Consider the following 20,654-nt stretch of genomic DNA (forward strand, 5'->3'; position numbering starts at 1 on the left):
GGCAGGCATTTGGCACAGCAGTAAAGATACGGCTTAGGGATGTCCACATACCATATCAGAGAGCCTGGGTGTGAGTCTAGCTCCACGCCCAATTCCAGCTTCCTGCTAACGCATGCAGGCGATGACTTAAATAGCTGGTCCCTAACACCAACATGGGAGACCTGGATAGAGGTCTTGGCTCCTGGCTTTGGCCTGGCCCAGCCCTGGCTACCACAGGCGTTTTAGGAGCAAACTAGCAGACAGGACTTCTTTCTGCCTTGCAAATTTAAAAAAAAAAAAAATTTTTTTTTGATTTAAAAAAATAAAATATATATAAATTGCCACTTGCCTTCTGATGATTTCTAAATAAAATGAACATTCTTTGAGGGCCTTTTACATGCATTGTTCCAATGGCCTTCCCTCATTTTTTTCTTTTTATTTATTTGAAAAGTAGAGTTAGACAGAGGCAGAGGCAGTGAAAGAGGGAGAGAGGGAGAGAGGGAGAGAGGGAGAGAGGAAGAGAGGAAGAGAGGAAAAGAGGGAAAGAGGGAGAGAGGGAGAGTCTTCCATTTGCTGGTTCACTCCCTAAAAGACAGTAATGGCTGGAGCTGGGACAATCCAAGGCCAGGAGCCAGGAGCTTCTTTCCGGTCTCCCACACAGGTGCAGGGGCCCAAGGACTTGGGCCATCTTCCGCTGCTTTCCCATGCAAAGGCCTCTACTCTTTCACTCAACCCTTAGGATCACCTCCTGGAATAGTTATCATTATTCCCATTTTTACAAAGTCAAAGTTTGGAGAGGTGAGGAGGCTTACAGGTCACAAAGAAAGTAACAACCACAGGCTTCATCCAAGCAGTTTTCCCCAATGGTAGGGGTTTGTTTTCTTTGTAAAAAAAAAAAAAAAATCATTCCTTTACAATAAGAAATACATGCAACCGTAGAGAAAAACACTTCAAATTATAAGAACAATTAAATAACACAGAGAAGATAGGAAAAAAATCAGTCACTGGCAACACCACCACATTGAGAAGCCATTTCTGTAACTGCCATGGGTGACCGTTTCTCCACAGACACATGCAAACAGGTAAACCCTCACCTTTTAACGATAATGGTATCACACAATGTATGCTATCGTCACTCCATAAATAAAGCTCTATAGTGGGTGTTCTGTCTACCAGCTGAGCTGCCCGCATCCCTCACTGCAGAGCCTAAGTTTGATTCTCAGCTCTGACCCGATTCCAGCTCCCTGTCAGCGCAGACCTTGGGGCAGCACCAACGGCCTCAAGTGCATGGACCGTGTTTCTGGCTCCAGCTTTGGCCCTGGCCTAGCCCTGACCATTGTGGACATTTGGGGAGCCAACCAGCAGATGGGAGCACACTCTGCTTCTCTCTGCTTCTAAAATAAATTTAAAGTAATATAAAAAAATTAAATAACTAAGTGAAGTTCTACACCAGTAACTCGCAAACAGGGAAGGTGAGAGAGTGCTCACCACCAGTCAGTTCCCCAAGAACTCCCTTGGCAGTCACCACTCTTCCTCCTGTTGCCAGGCTCATGATAACTGGGGCTTGCTCAAGGTCACCTTGACAGTAAGAAGCGCAATCAGGTCTTTAACCTAAGCATTCTGGCTCCGAACTCTAATTCTTAACCCCAGATTCTATGCATAAAATAATGTCTATTTTAATGTGCATAACCCCAGATTATATTACATAAAATATTGTCTATTTTAATGTGTATTTATTACTTATAAGGTGGAGGGGCCAGCACTGTGGCATAGCGGGTAAAGCTGCCATCTGCAGTGCCAGCATCCTATATGGGCGCCAGTTCAAGTCCCAGATGCTCCACTTTTTATCCAGCTCTCTGCTATGGCCTGGGAAAGCATGGCCCAAGCCATCTTCTCAGAGGAAGCTCCTGGCTCGTGGCTTCGGATTGGCCCAGCTCTGGCCATTACGGCCATCTGGGGAGTGAACCAGTGGATGGAAGGCCTCTCTCTCCCTCCCTGCCTCTGACTCTCTGTAACTCTGCCTTTGAAATAAATAAATCAATCTTAAAAAAAAAAAAAAAAACCAACAACAACAACAACAAGGTGGAACTGGGCCAGTGCTGTGGCATAGCAGGTAGAGCTGTTGCCTGCAGTGCCAGCATCCCATATGGGTGCTGGTTCGAGGCCCTGCTGCTCCACTTCTGATCCCACTCTCTGCTATGGCCTGGAAAAGCAGCAGTGGAAGATGGTCCAAGTCCTTGGGCCCCTGCACCCATGTGGAAGACATGGAAGAAGCTCCTGGCTCCTGGTGTGGCTCGGCACAGCTCTGGCCATTGCGGCCAATTGGGGAATGAACCAGCGGATGGAAGACCTTTCTCTCTCTCTCTCTCTGTCTCTCCTTCTCTCTCTGTGTAATTCTGACTTTCAATAAATTAAAAAGGAAGGAAGGAAGGAAGGAAGGAAGGAAGGAAGGAAGGAAGGAAGGAAGGAAATTACAGAGAGAGGGAGAGACAGAGAGAGATTCTTCCATTTACTGTTTCACGCTCCAAATGGCCCCGATGGCCAGGGCCAGACCAACCCAGAGCTTAAAGAGTCTGGAACCCCATCCAGGTCTCCCCATGGGTGGCAGAGGCCCAAATATTTGGGTCACTCATCTGCTGCTGCTTTCCAGATGCTTTTGCTTTGGAATGGAAGCAGACTATCCGGGACTCGAACCTGTCTACTCTGATATGGGATGCCAGGGTTGTAGGAAGCTTAACTCATTGCACCACAACACCAGCTCCGCTAGTCTTTTCTTTCCTTATTTTAAAAGTTAACTTTATCATCTTGTGAAATCTTACTTTTTTTCTTAGTTTGTTTCTGGACTTTCCAGTCTTTTCCAAGAAGCTGTCAATTCCCACATCAATAGCAGTCTGTTACAGTCATCCTAACTTTGTATTTCAACAACAAGCAGGCTGCTGCTAGGTGCCATCTGTCTCCATAGCACAGGTGCCATCCACCGTAACACAGCAGCATTTGAAGACACAAATGCCAAATTAAAAGCTGCTTTCCACTAACAACAATCTTAGGTATTCATAATATGGGAAAACACTAAGTCTAGCATCAATGTATACTCATACACGGGAAACAAGTCTTAAGATCTCATGTTATTTAAAATCCTATTTCAATGGGAAGATCCATGCCAATAATTCATGTTAGTCACATGAGTCATTTGAAGGCAAATTCCTGACATGTGTGAATAAGGAACTCAATGGGGGCTGGTGGTGGTGCAGCAGCTTAAGCCGCAGCCTTGCAATATCGGCATCCCATATCAGAGAGCCAGTTTGAGTCTTGGCTGCTCTGCTTCCAATCCAGCTCCCTGCTAATGCACCTGGGAAAGCAGCGGAAAATGGCCCGAGCATTTGGGTCCCTGCTACCCCTTGGGAGCCCTAGATGGAACTCTTGCTTCCTGGCTTTGGCCTGGTCCAGATCTGGCTGTTGTGTCCATTTGGGGAATGAACCCGTAGATGCAGCATCTGTGTGTGTGTGTGTGTATCCCACCCGTACTATCACTCTGACTTTCAAATATGTAAGTAATAATAAAAAAAATTTTTTAAGGAACTCAACAGAACATCTGTCAGAAAACATTAAGGCTCTCCAATGTGGCCCACACTTTTAAAGGGTTCCTTGACTGGTGCACAGGAATACTTTTGTTGGGTGTGAGATTTGTGAATCCCCATCCTGGTCACCGCCCCCAGAGCTGTATCACAGGCACAGGGCCTCCAACTGCTCAGACCTCTCTGCTCATGCCCACCTCTGCTGCTGGATCAGCTTTAGGTATGTCTGCCTGTAAGTAGAATAACAGTGACATCTAATGGTCACACGATATGTCACACAGCAGTTCTTTAAAGCAGAGCTACACATATGTTCAGGGCTGAAAGGCATTTGTCATCTGCACACACCAGGCCCCGAGCTTAAATTCCCTGCCACAGTTGGTCCTGAGTGACCTGGATCACCGTCAGGAACCACGCCGCGTGTTCTACAAACAACATCTCATTTCATTATTCCACGTGGGTTCTACTGCATCCATTTCTCACAAACCATCGGCTCAAGTGACGCTGGTGAGCCTAAGCACACAGTACTAATCACCTGCCAATCACTGAAAATGACCCTCAGAGGAATTCTGAGCCAGCCTTCTAGAGTGCATGATTTGCATTCTGCACATGTGCAAAACAGGTATCTACTGCCCTGGGTCAAGTGATCACAATCGGCATCACTGTCCTCCTCCTCTGAAAGGTGACGGGGCAGTCAAAAGTGCCGTGCACGGACAGCGCTGACGGCGGGGAGCTGTCCGGGTATCGGCAGCCAGGCCTCGCGGCATGGGCTGGGAGGGCGCTGGCCCCTCCCGCAACAGGGCCCTGGCTCACCGATGCCAGCTGCTCTCAGAGTGCTGCCTTCCTCCAGCAGGAGTCTGTCATCGTCTTCCAAGCTCAGCACGAGGTCATTTGTCTGAAAAGCAAGAAGAGCCATGTCTATCAACACTTCTGTGGGTTTCAAACAAGAGTATACATAAAGACTGTTGGGAAATGGAATGAAAAATAAACCGGGTGCAAAAAGTTTTCAAAGTCCATGCGTAGCGTTTTTATAACAGGTATTTCCTGCAAACCTTTTGGAGACCCTCTCTTATGTGTGGATTTCCCTATTTTTTGGCACCAAAATAAACTAGTAAATTAGTTCCATTTTCTGTGCATGTTTTGAAGTGTTCTCAGATTTGGGAAGACTCTGCAAAGGCATAGAGCTGTTACTTTGAGTTGCGGCAATAAACAAAGTCACACTGTACTTTCATGAAGAAGCAGACACACAGTGCACACCTACTAAGTGGACACCCAAGTGAGAGAGGGCTCGGGAGTAGACTTGGACTCAAATTCAGGCTCCCTCAGGACCCAGATGTGTGTTCTCAACAAGCCACAGCACCCCAGTGCACCTACTTTCCTCATTTCTAGAAAAGCATGGTGATGATGACATGAGATGCAGTGTCGGTCACACAGCAGGTCTCTCTGGTTAGTGGTCACTGAGCCATCATCCTCACCATAATCCAGGAGGACTCAGAGAGGTCCAGGCACAGGCCCAGGGTCTGTGGCTACCCAGCAATGGAGCTGAGCAAGTTCTGCCGCTTGACTTCTCAGAGAACCAAGTTTTCCTCAAAGGGTCAAATGTCCACATATCTAAAATTGTACCCAAGCTAATAAGCACTTGGTCCGCTGTCATACTACCTGGCTAGTTGTCTATGTGACTGGGTGTGGGGGTGGCTGAGTTTTCTCTCCAGTGACACCCACAAATGCAATTAGACATCCTAAGTACAGGAGAACATTTGGAGCTGCTCTCTGCCCTGTAATAGCACACAGTGGTCACCATTAGGGCACACGGTATCACCTATCAACCAGAACGCAGCTGTTTAGCGACATATTCTATTTCTAGAACATGGCTCAAACAATCAACAGAGAGGGCTCCTGGAAGCCAGACAGAAGTGCCGGAAGCTGGCAGCCATGCTCCAGGGCCCACAGAACTCATTCACAAGGGAACACGTGGGCCTGAGCACCATGGCACACAGATGGAACAAAAAAACTCTTTATTAAAAATCATAGTGAACCATGATACATAATTCTCTAAGCACACAGGAGGGCACTCCAACAAGTTCATGAAGAAATGAAATTGAAAGATGGGTCTGTTTTGGTGGAAAGCCTTTTTAAAATTGTGCATACAAGGGGATTTCAAAAAGTCCTACAAAAAGGAAAATGTCTATTATGAAAACATTAAGTGTGGATTTTTTTTCACTGAAACACACCTTTTTTTTTTTTTTTTTTTTTTTTTTGACAGGCAGAGTGGACAGTGAGAGAGAGAGAGAGAGAGGTCTTCCTTTTGCCGTTGGTTCACCCTCCAATGGCCGCCACAGCCGGTGTGCTGCGGCCGGCGTACCACGCTGATCTGATGGCAGGAGCCAGGTACTTATCCTGGCACTCCCATGGGGTACAGGGCCCAAATACTTGGGCCATCCTCCACTGCACTCCCGAGCCATAGCAGAGAGCTGGCCTGGAAGAGGGGCAACCAGGACAGAATCCGGTGCCCTGACCGGGACTAGAACCCGGTGTGCCGGCGCCGCTAGGTGGAAGATTAGCCTAGTGAGCCGCGGCACCGGCCGAAACACACCTTTTTGAAAAAGATTTATTTATTTATTTATTTGAAAGTCAGAGTTACACACAGAGAGAGAGAGAGGTCTTCCATTAGCTGGTTCACTCCCCAGATGACGGCCACAGCTGGAGCTGTGCCGATCTGAAGCCAGGAGCTTCCTTTAGGTCTCCCACATGGGTGCAGGGGCCCAAAGACTTGTGTCATCTTCTACTGCTTTCCCAGGCCATAACAGAGAGCTGGATGGGAAGTGGAGCAACTGGGACTCAAAATCAGCGCTCATATGGGATGCCGGCACTGCAGGCGACAGCTCTACCCGCTCCACCACAGCGCTGGCCCCAACACACCTATTTTTAATTCCACTGTTTGCAGACTTTCTATAGTTCCCAGGTATGGCTAGAAGGGGAAAACCCCATTCCTGTGCAGCCTCCCGGAGACTGTGTATGTGTAACACAGGCAGGGATGTGATTGCAAATTTTTCACACAAATAGTAGCAGGTCATATGCTCTGTCCTTATCTTACTTTGCTCTCTTAAAACTACAGCTGGGGGCCGGCACTGTGGTGTAGTGGGTAAAGCTACCACCTGCAGTGCCGGCATCCCATATGGGCACCCATTCCAGTCCTGGCTGCTCCACTTCCCATCCAGCTCTCTGCTATGGCCTAGGAAAGCAATGGAAGATGTCCCAGGTCCTTGGGCCCCTGCACCCACGTAGGAGACCCAGGAAGAAGCTCCTGATTCCAGCTTTGGATTGGCCCAGCTTCAGCCATTGTAGCCAATTGGGGAGTGAACCAGTGGATGGAAGACTTCTCTTTCTGTCTCTCCCTCTCTCTCTGTGCCTCTGCCTCTCTGTAACTACACCTTTCAAATAAATAAATCTTTAAAAATAATTATAGCTGAAAATCACTGTACATCAATAAGAGCTGTCCCATGGTTTATCGAGGCTGGAGCGCATTTCACGGGGGGGACACGCACGCACTCAGTCCTTCCTGATGGACACTTAGGTTGCTTCCAGGCTCTGGCCACTGTAAATAATGCTGCAGTGAACAACACATTGCACATGTACTGGCTATAACTGTAAGGTAAATTTCTACAAGCAGAATTCTACAAGTAGTATGCAACTTCTAACTTTGGCGGATGTTGCCAAATCACTCTCCAGCGAAGCAGCACCAATTCATTACCATGCTGTGGGTCACTGGAATGCCTGTGCCTGCTTCCCATAACTGTGCCAGAGGCGCGAGCTACCAAAGCCTTCTGATGTCTGCCAGTGTGGCCGAGGCAGAGTACGGGTTGTGTTGACGTGCATGTATTTTCTTATGACTGCAGCTGTGAAGGTTTTCTGGCTTTCAATGGAGTTGTAGGATAATGGTATCTACTGGAGTTACAGATTATATTTACGTACTAAAGAAATTAAGCCTGTTCTGTAAGTCCGAGAAATATCCCCATTTTTCATTTGTTCCTTGATTTCTCTTAGGGCGGTTTTGTTTTTTGCTTTTAAATAGATGATGCTAAGTGAATTTCTGTTGAGTAAATAGGTTAATAAATTAGGCAAAAACACATCAATATTTGGAGGTTTCTTAGTTTGCTATCACACTTAGAAAGATATTCTCCACTCTAGATTGTTTAGTAATTCTGTGTTTTCTTCACTTGCCCAAATTTGTTTCATCTCTATCTTCACCTCTGGGTTTGATTTTTACATTTAAGCCATTAATGCCATGGGGATTTATTACGGCATAATTAAAAAGGCATGGATCCATCTTAACCATTCTCTAGAAGTCACCCAGTTGTTTCAACGCCGTTTCAACGCCATTTGTTGAATTTTCACCTTTTCTCTAGAGACTTGAAATTCTCTATTTTCTACACACCAGATGCCTGGACCGTTACAGCCACGAGTCTTTCTCTGGACTTTTCACTCTGTGCCACTGAACCACCAGTCCAGGCGACACTGTCACTCTGTTTAACTACTGTAATTTGATGATGCAGTGAGACCCATATTAAGGCTAATCACCCTCATTTTTCTTCAAAGAATTCTCCTATTTTTGGTTATTTTTACACCTTAAATTTATTTTTTAAAACTTAATTTATTTGAAAGGCAGAGTTATAGCTAGAGAGGAAGAGACAGAGAGATCTTCCAACTACTGGTTCATTCCCCAAATGGTCACAAGGGCCAGGACTGGACCAGGCTGAAGCCAGGAGCCTGGACTCCATCTGGGTCTCCCATGTGAGTGAGCAGGGGCCCAAGCACTTGGGCCATCTTCCACTGCCTTCCCAGGCACATTATCAGGGAGTTGGATAGGAAGTAAAGCAGCAGGACTTGAGTTGGTGCTCATATAAGATGCTGGCATCATAAGAGATGGTTTAACCCACTGCACCACAACACCATCCCCACATCTTAATTTTATAATCTACTTCTTTGGTCTACATATATATGAAGGCACTTTAAAAAGTTCCGGGTGGGCTATGAGATGCAACAGGTTAAGTTGCCGCTTGGGATGTCCACATCCCATATCAGAGTGCCTGGTTCAAGTCCTGGCTACCCTGCTTCCCATCCAGCTTCTTGCTAATGCACCCAGGAAGGCAGCAGCAGATGACCAAGGACTTGGGTCCCCATCGTCCACAGCGGGAACCAGGATGGAGTTCCAGGTTCTTGACTTTGACCTGATCTAGCCTTGGCTGTTGCAGGCACTTGGGGAGTGAACCAGCAGATGGGAGATCTTTCCTTCTCTCTCTGCAAGGTAGGAAAGAAGAGAACAAGGAAGGGAGATTATAAAAAAAGAATGCAATGTTGAAAGGCCAATAACACAACACACTTTGTTTTAGAAGCTTTTCAAAGAGCTTACTGTCTTATTTTAACTTCATTATATATTTAGTATACTGTATATATATTTATATATATAGTACACTGTAAAATATCACAGTTCCTATTCTCTACAGTTCAGGAACTACAGTAAAAACATTCATTGCTCAAAGAAGAGAAAGACGGATGAACTCTGTGACAACACACAGGAGTGGCACATTCTTGTACCCACAGAAAGGACAGACTCCACAACACAGCCCCAGACATGTGTGAGCATTTGTCAAGGTTGCATCTACCAAAAGACGCGAAGTCACTAATCCACAAGCCACAGCCAGCCTCTCACGGGCTCTTCTTTGTAATCTGTGGCATACAGGCATTTGAAAGCTGATCAAGCTTGTAGAGGGCACCTAGGACTCGAGACCAGAATGAAACAAAAAGAATTCATATGTGAATACTTCATTCAAAGCGTGCTATGGAAAGACGCCTCTGAGCCGGGCACTGTGATGGCATCCGGGACAGGAGGAAGCACATGCTGTCCTTGAGTGGTTTATATGACAGAGCAGGCTGCCTCACTGAGGCTACAGCTATATGAGCCAAGGCCACTGAGAGCCACAAGAAACGATCAGCCTTCCTGACAAGAAGCACACCTTTGAGTGTGGCTTCATAGAAACATTTCTCCAACAAAGCAATAAACAGAATGGCGAACACAGGGTACACATGAAAATAAACAGCTCTGTTTGGAGACGGCACTGAGGATGACAGGCTGTGCCCTCTGTGGAACTGGGAGGTTTGCTCTCCAGAGCCACCACCCTGGCCTTCCCTTCCACACGCAGAGTCCGTTCAAAACTCACAGACCATCAGTACCTACTGTTGGTTTTTCCATTACTGCAGAATTAAGACAAAGAGACTCAGCTGCCATTAATAAGTGGTTTCCTTTATATGGAATCTGAATTTACTAAGTTGTACACTTATTTTATGGTAAATATTTGCTTGATAAACAATATATGGTATGCTTTTCTTTTTTAAAATTAACACTTTTTAGGGGCTGCTGTTATGGCACAGTGGGTTAAGCCACTACCTGCAACACCAGCATCCCATATGAGTTCAAGTCCCAGCTACTCCACTTACAATCCAGCTCCCCGCTAATGCACCTGGGAAAGGAGTGGAGGATGGCCCAAGTACTTGGCCCCTGCCACGCATTTGGGAGACGCGGATGGAGTTTCCAGCTCCTGGCTTTGGCCTGGCCCAGCCCTGGCAGTCAGGGCCATTTAGGGAGTGCAACAGAAGATGAAAGATCTCTTTCTCTGACTAGCTCTCTCTCTCTCTCTGTAAGTCTGTTTTTCAGGTAAATAAAATAAATCCTTAAAAAATAAATTAAGACTTTTTAAAAGCAGGGATATGACTTAGCTTAAAGTAAGGCAGTATGGGGCTGGCACTGTGGCACAGCAGGTTAAAGCCCCAGCCTGCAGCACCAGCATCCCATGTGGGTGCCAGTTCAAGTCCCGGATGCTGCTCTTCTGATCCAGCTCTCTGCTATGGCCTGGGAGAGCAGTAGAAGATGGCCCAATTCCTTGGGCCCCTATACCTGCATGGGAGACCTGGAAGAAGCTCCTGGCTTCTGGCTTCAGATCAGCTCAGCTCTGGCCATTTTGGTCATTTGGGGAATGAACCAGCAGAATGGAAGACCTCTCGCTCGCTCTCTCTCTCTCTCTCTCTCGCTCTCGCTCTCACTCTCGCTCCACTTCTTTCTGTAACTCCTCTATCTTTCAAAATAAATAAAATAATTCTTTTTTAAAAAAATAAGGCAGTAAAAGGGTGCATACAAAATAGAAAACACTATCATAGTGGAAACTATTTTAGACATACATATGTTCATTCACTAATTCACCAGTTCGATCAACAATGGACATCGGGAACTTACCTTTGACTTATGTGCTTGATGAATAATCTTTAGTTTATCTGGAAGAAAAAGGCAGAGTGTCTTTACACAGCTAATTCTTAAAATTTCATTTCCAATTATTAAAGTGAGTAGGAGGGTGGCTGTGAAATTGAGAAATTTAAGTCTCTGCCTTAGGACCAGAGTGACTTAAAAATCTGGTATGCAGTAAAAGAAAAATCACTTCTGCAAATTGCTAAAATTGAAGGTGAAAGGACAAAGATGGTTAAAGCCTTGAGTTCTTGGTACAACTGTCTGTACCTCAACCTGAAGTCAACACAGCATACCTCCCCTTAGCCTAGAAGACAAGCAAATCACAGCCCTCTCTCTTCACTAGAGGAAGAATAAATAATGTAAAAAAAATTCTTAAATTAAGGCAGATGCTAGCAAAAATAGTTTAAAAACATCTAAGCTAATCTCTCAGAATAGATATGGTGACAGAAGGGCAAATGAGCATGATGAAAAAGGTGTTACCTCTCTCAAATCCAAACATCATCTTGGATCACTGGTAATCCTAGCAAGGCAGCTAAAGCCTCGAGAATACTAACATATCTGCCTCCTGGTTTTCAAATACTGCACAGGCTCACGGCCACTAATCTCCTTTACTCAAACCAACTCCACTCCTTAATCTGTTTATCTTGGAGTCAGGTACACTGTGCTTCTCCAACAGGTAATTTCGCTGCAGTTTTGTAAAATTCTAATTCTGCAATAACCAGCCCTTAATTACATAAGAGATGAAGCCATTCAACAGGTTTAAATTCAGCAAGGTTCCAGTCCTTAATTAGATTTTATTGAACCATTCAATTAGTGTGTTATGATTACAGTGTATTATATCTGAATAAACGCTCAACCGTAAGCTAAAATTCATTTCCAGCAATCACACTATAATAACGAATTCCAACATTAATATGTTATGAAAACAGACCTTACAGGTTCTTTTCTTTTCTTTTCTTTCTTTTTTTTTTTTTTTACTGCACAGTAGGGAGACTTCATGCCTCATGAGGACATAAAATAACATTCTGCATAAAGAATTGGAAGCAAGGAGCTGGTATACCCCAAACACAAAGAAAAGATAAGGAAAAGTTGAATTAGATCCCCTAAAAATATACAAGTGTTACATGTTTACCCATTAAAAATTTTAAAATTACAATTCCTAAAAGCAAAAAAATAAAAGGCAGTAACAGATCTATACTGCATGTTTTCACAATATAAATGGGGTACCAGTCCAGTTAAGAACCAGTATTCAAACAGCCAGTGCTGTGGCATAGCAGGTAAAGCTGCCGCCTGAAGCGTCAGCATCCCATAAGGGCATTGGTTCATGTTCCGGCTGCTCCACTTCTGATCCAGCTCTCTGTTGTGGTCTGGGAAAAGAGAAGATGGCCCAAGTCCTTGGGCCCCTGCACCCACATGGGAGACTGGGAAGAAACTCCTGGCTCCTGTCCTCGGATAGGCACAGCTCCAGCTGTTGCAACATTTTTGGGGTATAAACCAGTGGATGGAAGACTTTTCTCTATATATTTTTTCTCTCTCTTTCTCTGTCTCTCTCTCTCTGCCTCTGCCACTCTGTAATTCTGCCTTTCAAATATAAATAAATCAATCTTAAAAAAACTAATATTCTGAATTATCCATCCTTTTAAATTGTCAGCTTTCAAAAATCTATTTCAATTTTTAATAAAAGGTCAACACGGCCGGCGCCGTGGCTCAATAGGCTAATCCTCCACCTTGTGGCGCCGGCACACCGGGTTCTAGTCCCGGCCGGGGCGCCGGATTCTGTCCCGGTTGCCCCTCTTCCAGGCCAGCTCTCTGCTATGGCCAGGGAGTGCAGTGGAGGAAGGCCCAGGTGCTTGGGCCCTGCACCCCATGGGAGACCAGGAAAAGCACCTGGATCCTGGCTCCTGCCATCGGATCAGCCGCCGGCTGCAGTGGCGGCCATTGGAGGGTGAACCAAGGGCAAAGGAAGACCTTTCTCTCTGTCTCTCTCTCTCACTGTCCACTCTGCCTGTCAAAAAAAAAAATAAAAAATAAAAAAAAAAAATAAAAGGTCAACACAATTGTAACACTATAACCATTAATTCTTAAAAAATAAAACAAACCTAAGCAAAATACACAAACTGGACTGCAAATATGATACAACTGCTCAAAATAAACTTACAGTGTACATAAGAAAACAAATGTGACTCTTGGGTTATCTGTTATATGGAATTATCTATTGTACTCTTACCCTCACTAAAAAAATAGGCATCAGCTTATTGTCTGAGACAACTTAGAGAAGCCAACAGTCCATTTTTCTAATAAAAGGAGGCTAGTCTGTTATAATCCACCTGCAAAACTGCAGTGTGACCTTATTAAATATTAATCATGTTCTATATGTTTTGATAATAAGCCTTTAAATTAGAAATAGCTTTGCTTTAACAGGTTTGGTGAATCCACAAATAACAAGGTTACATTTTTAGCAAAAAAAAAAAAAAATGGCTTGAATAAAAATTTCCACTGGGTTTTTTATTCCTTGACTGTAATTGGTGAGACCTGAGAAGAGGGAAGAGAGGAGAAATGACAAGCCCAGCAAAAGACGCTTTAATGTCCCTGTCTCCCCACTTGGTTTTACTTCTTCAAAAAAGAAAATCCTGGTTATTAACAAAGACATCAGTGGACATTGTTTCCTTCATGCAAATTCCCCACGGGAAGCAACCTTATAAAAATAAAAACAATATATTTGGCAACGTTTAATGAGCTGGCACATGCATTATTTAATCTGATTCCACAAGCTTTAGGAAACACCCAGGGATTAGCAGCCCCACACTGTACAGCCATCAGCATCTTTGTGCATTTGCAATAAGGATTTAAAGAAAAGTAGCACACGTGGCAAATCAGTAATAGATATGGATCCCAATTATACCGGAGGAAGGGGCTCTGAGAACTCCCAGGCTCTGGGTGGCCAAGAGAACCAAGCCCTGGCCCCAGGGCAGTAACTATGGAAACTGAAATTTGACCCTGACACCCTGACTATGGAGCAATACTGGGTGACAAGGACAGGTGAAAAAGGCAACACTTTGGCTTTTCTCACTGAACACAAAACAGCAATGAGGCCAAGAGCCAAACTCAGACAAAGAGCTACTTGAAGTCCAGTGGCTGGATAACATCTTCATAGACAAATGTACTCACTTTTTCTGCCAATTCATCTGAATAGCACAGAAACACTAGGACAGAAGGATGTTACTAAGATGGAATCATCTAAAAGGTACATTATCAGGGGCGGCATTGTGGTGTAACTGGTAAACCTGCCGCCTGCAGCACCAGCATCCCACATGGGTGCCAGCTGCCCCACTTCCCAGCCAGCTCCCTGCTAATACACCTGGGAAAGCAGCAGCAGACGGCCCAGGTCCCTGGGCCCCTGCACCCACGTGGGAGACCCAGAAGAGGCTCCTGGCTCCTGGTTTCAGCCTGGCCCAGCCTTGTGGCCATTGGGGGAATGAACCAGTAGATGAAAGAGATCTTTCTCTTTTCCTCTCTCTGTAACTCTGCCTTTTAAATAAATAAAATAAATTTTTAAGAAAGCAAATAAACAATAAAAGGTATACTCTCTACCATGATGATGCTTCACAACACTGACACTCTCTGTGCCTTCATTAGCTAAAGTTCATCTTTTTTTTTTTTATTTTTGACAGGCAGAGTTAGACAGTGAGAGAGAGAGAGAGAGAGAGAGAGAGAGAGAGAGAGAAAGGTCTTCCTTTTTCCTTTAGTTCACCCCCCAAATGGCCGCTACAGCCGGTGCGCTGCGCCGATCCAAAGCCAGGAGCCAGGTGCTTCCTCCTGGTCTCCCATGCGGGTGCAGGGCCCAAGCACTTGGGCCATCCTCCACTGCCTTCCCTGGCCACAGCAGAGAGCTGGACTGGAAGAGGGGCAACCGGGACAGAATCCAGTGCCCCAACTGGGACTAGAACCCAGGGTGCCGGCGCTGCAGGCGGAGGATTAGCCAAGTGAGCCACAGCGCCGGCCTTAAAGTTCATCTTTCAAAAACACATGGAACACGAAGTGGCTTACAGACACACACACGCACACACCTTGCCAAAGGGAAACCATGGGGGTGGTGCCAGGGTGCACTGGCTAACCCTCTGCCTGTGGTGCCAGCATCCCATAGGGGCACCAGTTCGTGTCCCAGCTGTTCCTCTTCCCATCTAGTTCTCTGCGTAGAGTCCAGGAGGGCAGTGGAGGATGGCCCAAGTGCTTGGGCCCCTGCACCTACATGGGAGATCCGGAGGAAGCTCCTGGGTCCTGGCTTCGGATCTGCTCAGTTCCAGCCATTGCTGTCATTTGGGAAGTGAATCAGCAGATGGAAGACCTTTTTCCCTGTCTCTCCCTCTCTCTGTCTGTAGCTCCACCTCTCAAGTAAATAAATAAAAACCTTAAAAAAAAAAAAAAAAAGGGAAACCACATGGAACTACTCTAATCTGAAATGGAATGGAATGTGTAGTTTGATTCAGGTTTAAAGCTGTATTTCAGGGCATTCTACTCTAAAAGTCATCATAACCACAACTGAGAAGTTTCGTATTTGCCTTAACCATGCATTGCTTAGTCCTTTCTCTTACTCAGTATTGTGTATGTAAATTCTTTAAGTCCAGTAAATCAAAGTACTTTACACTCAGCGCCTTCAACTTCTGCTTGCCTACCTCTCATGACCTCACAATTAGTCTCTGGTCATTTTTTTAAGATTTACTTATTTCATTTGAAAGGCAAAGTTACAGAGAGAGAGAAGGAGACAGATAGCGACGGATCTTCCAACCACTAGTTCACTCAGCAAATGGCCGCAATGTTGGGGCAGGGCTGGGCTGGGCCAAAGCCAGGAGCCAGGAGCTTCATCTGGGAGGAGGCCCAAGCACTTGGGCCATCTTCCACTGCTTTCCCAGGCCATTAGCAGGGAGCTAGATGGAAAGTGGAGCAGCAGGGATTCAAACCAGCACTCATATGGAATGCCAGCATCTTAAGTAGAGGCTTAACCTGCTATACCACAATGACAGCCCTTAGTCTCTGGTTATTAAAATGCATATACTTGGGGCCAGTGCCGTGGTGCACTACGTTAATCCTCTGCCTGCAGTGCCGGCATCCCATATGGGCACCAGTTCTAGTCTTGGTTGCTCCTCTTCCAGTCCAGCTCTCTGCTGTGGCCTGGGAAGGCAGTGGAGGATGGCCCAAGTGCTTGGGCCCTGCACCCACATGGGAGACCAGGAAAAAGCACATGGCTCCTGGCTTCGGATCAGTGTAGCTCCAACCCTGGCAGCCATTTGGGGAGTAAACCAATGGAAAGAAGACCTTTCTCTACCTCTCTCTCATTGTCAGTAACTAAATAAAATAAATAAAATAAATAAAATCTTTTTTAAAAGATTGTGTCTTCAAAGGGTTTTAAGTCATAAGATGCTCTTTATCAAATGAAAACAGAAAGAATAGCCACTCCAAAAAGTGATCCAATATGAAAAAAAAATCTTATGCTTTAAATTAACTTCACTGATTAACAGAAATATTTATTAGGTGCATTGTCACTTTAAGTGATGTCTGGTGAGTGTCACTGCTCTGAGGGTTAGTAACCGTACTGTCTTTATCCCAGGAAATTACACCTAGCTTCTGGTCTTATTATTGCATTTTTAAATCACCAGTCACAACATGCAAAACTGCTATTGAACATGCTCAAGTCATTGGCATTTCAATTATTAAGCCTATTCTTTTAAGTCTTCATCTTTTACCACTTTTCTTTCTCTGATTACCTAGCAAAGAAACCCATTTTAGACAGTTTTGCCAAACATACCACTTCTCACCAATATGTTGCTATTAAAGTTTTCTTTTTTTTTTTCTTTCTTTTTTTTTTTTTTTTGACAGGCAGAGTGGACAGTGAGAGAGAGAGACAGAGAGAAAGGTCTTCCTTTGCCGTTGGTTCACCCTCCAATGGCCACCGCGGCCGGCGCACCGCGCTGATCCGATGGCAGGAGCCAGGAGCTTGTCCTGGTCTCCCATGGGGTGCAGGGCCCAAGGACTTGGGCCATCCTCCACTGCACTCCCTGGCCACAGGAGAGAGCTGGCCTGGAAGAAGGGCAACCGGGACAGAATCTGGCGCCCCGACTGGGACTAGAACCCGGTGTGCTGGCGCCGGAGGCGGAGGATTAGCCTAGTGAGCCGCGGTGCCGGCCGCTATTAAAGTTTTCTTTGACAACAGATAATGTCTACATTCCTACATAAAGTTCCAAGTTGGTTTTTAGGAGTAGCTAGTCAGTTCATTTTTAAAAACCAAATTAGAATTCATAGCAACAAAAAATTAATGCAAAATTATATTAATATACATTTCAAAAGAAAACAAAAGACTGGTTACCATATTTATAATTTCTGAATGGTGGTGGCAGGCTGGTCCTTAAAGGGACATCTAAAAGAGAAAGACTATGGTTACTATATTTTAATAGACATTCATAGGCTATACATAATCTTTTGGCTTTGTTTTTCTAAATCTGCAGATTATGCTGCTTTGACAAAACTAATAGAAGACAAAATGAAGTTACCCCGCCATGAAAATCTAAGGGTCATCTAAAACAACAGACCGTCAGTAACATGTTGAGTTGTCAGTAACTGAAGGAAGAATTCAGTAACACTACCAAAGAACTGGTATGGTACTAAATATAGCAGGATCTCTGTACATTTGAAATACATTTTGCACATGTGTGAGATAGTCTTGTTTTCTATATAGCGGATGTTCAGTTTATGAGAACATCTTGAGGATCTTTGGCTATTAATGGGAACCAATGGTCTAGAAAAAACCTTATTACTATTATCAGAATTCAGATAACCTACAAAATAACTCCTCTAACTCAACAACAAAGATAGGGCAAATATTCTATTTAAAATATATTTCAAGTACCGATATTAATTTTTGTTTTGCTGTTACAAATGGTGTCTTCCCTTCCATCATATATTTTTTTAAAAGATGTATTTTTGTGGGGCTGGCACTGTGGTGTAGTGGGTAAAGAAAGCCTCCACCTGCAGTGCCAGCATCCCATATGGGCACTGGTTCGTTTCCCAAATCCAGCTCTCTTCTATGACCTGGGAAAGCAGTAGAAGATGGCCCAAGTCTTTGGGCCCCTGCACCCACATGGGAGACCCAGAAAAAGCTCCTGGCTCCTGGCTTCAGTCTGGCACAGCTCCGGCCATTGTGACCAATTGGAGAGTGAACCAGTGTTTGGAAGACTCTGTCTCTCTCCCTCTGCCTCTCCTCTCTTTGTTTGACTTTCAAATAAGTAAATAAATCTCTTTTTTAAAAAAGATGTATTTATGTATTTAACTGAAAGGCCGTGAAAGAGAAAGAGAGAGAGAGAAAGAGAGAGAGAGAGAGAGAGAGATCTTCTATCTGCTGGTTCATTCTCCCAAAGAGTCATAACAGCCAGGTCTGGGCCAGGCCAAAGCCAGGAATCAGGAACTCCACCCTGGGCTCCTGTATGGGTGGCAGGGGCCCAAGCACTTGGACCACACCATGCATTGCTTTCCCAGGTACATTAGCAGGGAGCTGGATAGAAACAGAGCAGCTAGGACTCAACTGGAACCCATGTGGAATGTAAGCATGACAAGCAGTAGCTTAACCCACCGTGCCATACACAGGTACCCACAAGTATTTAATTAATTAATTAATAACATTTGATAGCATAAGCCCTACAGTGGGCAACTTGACCATATATCAGAATTACATAAGCATATACCTCTTGATAGAGCCATTTCACCTTGGGAATTCATCAAAGAGAAGTATGGAGCACTCACACATGTGTATGAAATGACACACATACAAGGGTACTAACAGCAGCACTGTACACAGAAGTGAATGCTTAGACAAACCCAAGTGTCCTACACTGAAGTCCTTGTTGAATAACTTATAATATGCCCAAACAATGAAATGAATATTTCAAGTGTTAAAAAAGGGGGGAAGCTCTCTACTTAATAGATCTTCCAGTTACGTTGAGGGGAAAGAGTGTCAGAAGGACGTAACTGTTCATAAGTGCTCCTTTGAGTAACAAGGGTGCAATAAAAACTTGAGTACGTGTTTGCATTTGCTTGTACCTGCATGAGGAGGTGGGCACAGGCACTGGTTAGAAAGAAAAAAGGAGGCTTTCCAATATTATTCCTTTGTATATTTTGATCTTAAACCCACATGAATGTGTTGCCTATTTAAAAAAAAAACTAAACAAATAAATCTACACATTTGAATTAACTTCTTTAGTTACTATAGAGACAGAGAAAAGAGAGAGAGGGAGGGAGGGAGGGAGAGAAGGGGGAAAGAGAGAGAGATTGATTCCTATCTGATGGTTCATTCCCCAAATATCTGCAGTGGTCAAGGGCTCAAACTTCAAGAATAGAACCCGATCTGGGTCTCCCACGTGAGTGCTAGGAACCCAATTACTTTAGCCATTACCTCTGCCTCCCAAGGTCTGCAATGGACAGAGTAGGGAACAGAATCCAGGTACTCTGATGCAGGATATGGGCAACCTAACCAGCAACTTAACTGCTAGGCCAAAGACCGACCCCGGGAAATGTGCTTTTTATGCACATTTACCTTGAAGAGGTCAAACGTCCACCAAAAACAAAAACATAATTTATTCACTTACATTACAAGCATGTGAAGTACGTACCAGCAGGTGCTCCAAGCATAGGCAAACACCCAGTTACTGAGAGAAGTGCACTCATCACAGCACATACTCTGGTGGTGATTTCTGAAACAGAGGTTGTTTGCAGCCAGTGCTGGGGTCTGACAAGGGTGGACCATTCCCTGGCTGCCCCTTTTGGACTCACAGCACAAGCTGTCAGACTTGCTGCAGGCAGGCCCCAGGTGTGGGGAGCAACTGGGAGCAACTCGGACTAGACTAAGTTACTGGAATTAAGACTTATTCTATGCATCTGCTTTCCCACAATATGGTGCTGAGAAGGGAAACAGCTTCTACACAGCTGCCTCCAGTTCAACCAATAAACTGCAGGACCTGCTCCTGATTGGAGGAGAGCAGCGTACTCGGCGTGTGGGTAGCAGAGTTGGGATTGGTGGAAGAGGACTATAAAGGAGGAGAGAGACGGCATGCACCAGGAACATCTAAGGGGAACACCTGTGCAGCCCCCGAGAGAGCCGGCCGGCGGTGTGCCGCTCCCCCACGGAAGTGGGGAATGTGGCAGGGGGAACCGCCCCTCCACGGAGGTGGAGGGTCGGTAGCCAACCCGGGAAGAACCAGCAGCAAACCCGGGGAGGGCCGAGCAGACAGAAGAACAGCGCAGGGTCCTGTGTCGTTCCTCCACGAAGAGGGGGAGCGACATAATGGTGCCGTGACTCGGATATGAAGCCTAGGCAGGGTTCAGTCTCGTTCCTCCATGAAGAGGGGGGGCGACATAATGGTGCCGTGACTCGGATAGGAAACTTAGGAGGGAAGAAACGGGAAGAAGTGGGAAAATATCGGAGAGAGAGACTAGCAAACAGCCTAGGGAAAAGCTGGACGAAAAAGGTGCCAGAAGAAGCTATTGAAAGCCTAGGCATAGACTCAGATACGGACTGTGGGAAAGAAGTTAGGATTTAAAGTGAAAGCAAGAAGAAACTTAGACTCAGATACGGACTGCAGGTTGAAAGTGAAAGTGAAACCTATAAGAAACTTAGACTTGGATACGGACTGTGGGGAGAGGCCAGGAGAAATGAGGGAGGAATATTGTTGGAAGAAAACTTAGGGAAACATACCGGGTAGAGAAAAATGTTAGGGAGGATGAAGCCGCGAGTGCAGGCCGAGGCGGAGACGTAAGCCATC

The 20,654-nt window shown here is 45.2% G+C and overlaps 1 protein-coding gene across 7 annotated transcripts in view; it reads right to left on the minus strand.

Annotated features, from left to right (window-relative positions):
• The window catches only part of C3H2orf76 (chromosome 3 C2orf76 homolog), a 93,047-nt gene that overhangs the window by 25,018 nt on the left and 47,375 nt on the right, over positions 1–20,654 (minus strand). For 5 of the 7 annotated variants that reach the window (XM_070071021.2, XM_089329332.1, XM_089329334.1 and 2 more), the window contains 3 exons: positions 17,210–17,260; positions 10,840–10,877; positions 4,365–4,446 (listed from right to left, as the gene is read on the minus strand). In XM_070071021.2, the coding sequence (XP_069927122.2) occupies positions 4,365–4,446; positions 10,840–10,877; positions 17,210–17,260 (171 nt within the window). Of the gene's footprint in view, positions 1–4,364; positions 4,447–10,839; positions 10,878–17,209; positions 17,261–19,505; positions 19,587–20,654 lie in introns of all 7 variants that reach the window. The other 2 variants (XM_070071020.2, XM_008258473.5) reach the window with 1 other exon arrangement.

This window comes from Oryctolagus cuniculus, chromosome 3, assembly GCF_051225735.1.
Source record: "Oryctolagus cuniculus isolate XC-2025 breed Fujian yellow rabbit chromosome 3, ASM5122573v1, whole genome shotgun sequence".
In the NCBI taxonomy this organism is placed as follows: Eukaryota; Metazoa; Chordata; class Mammalia; order Lagomorpha; family Leporidae; genus Oryctolagus; species Oryctolagus cuniculus.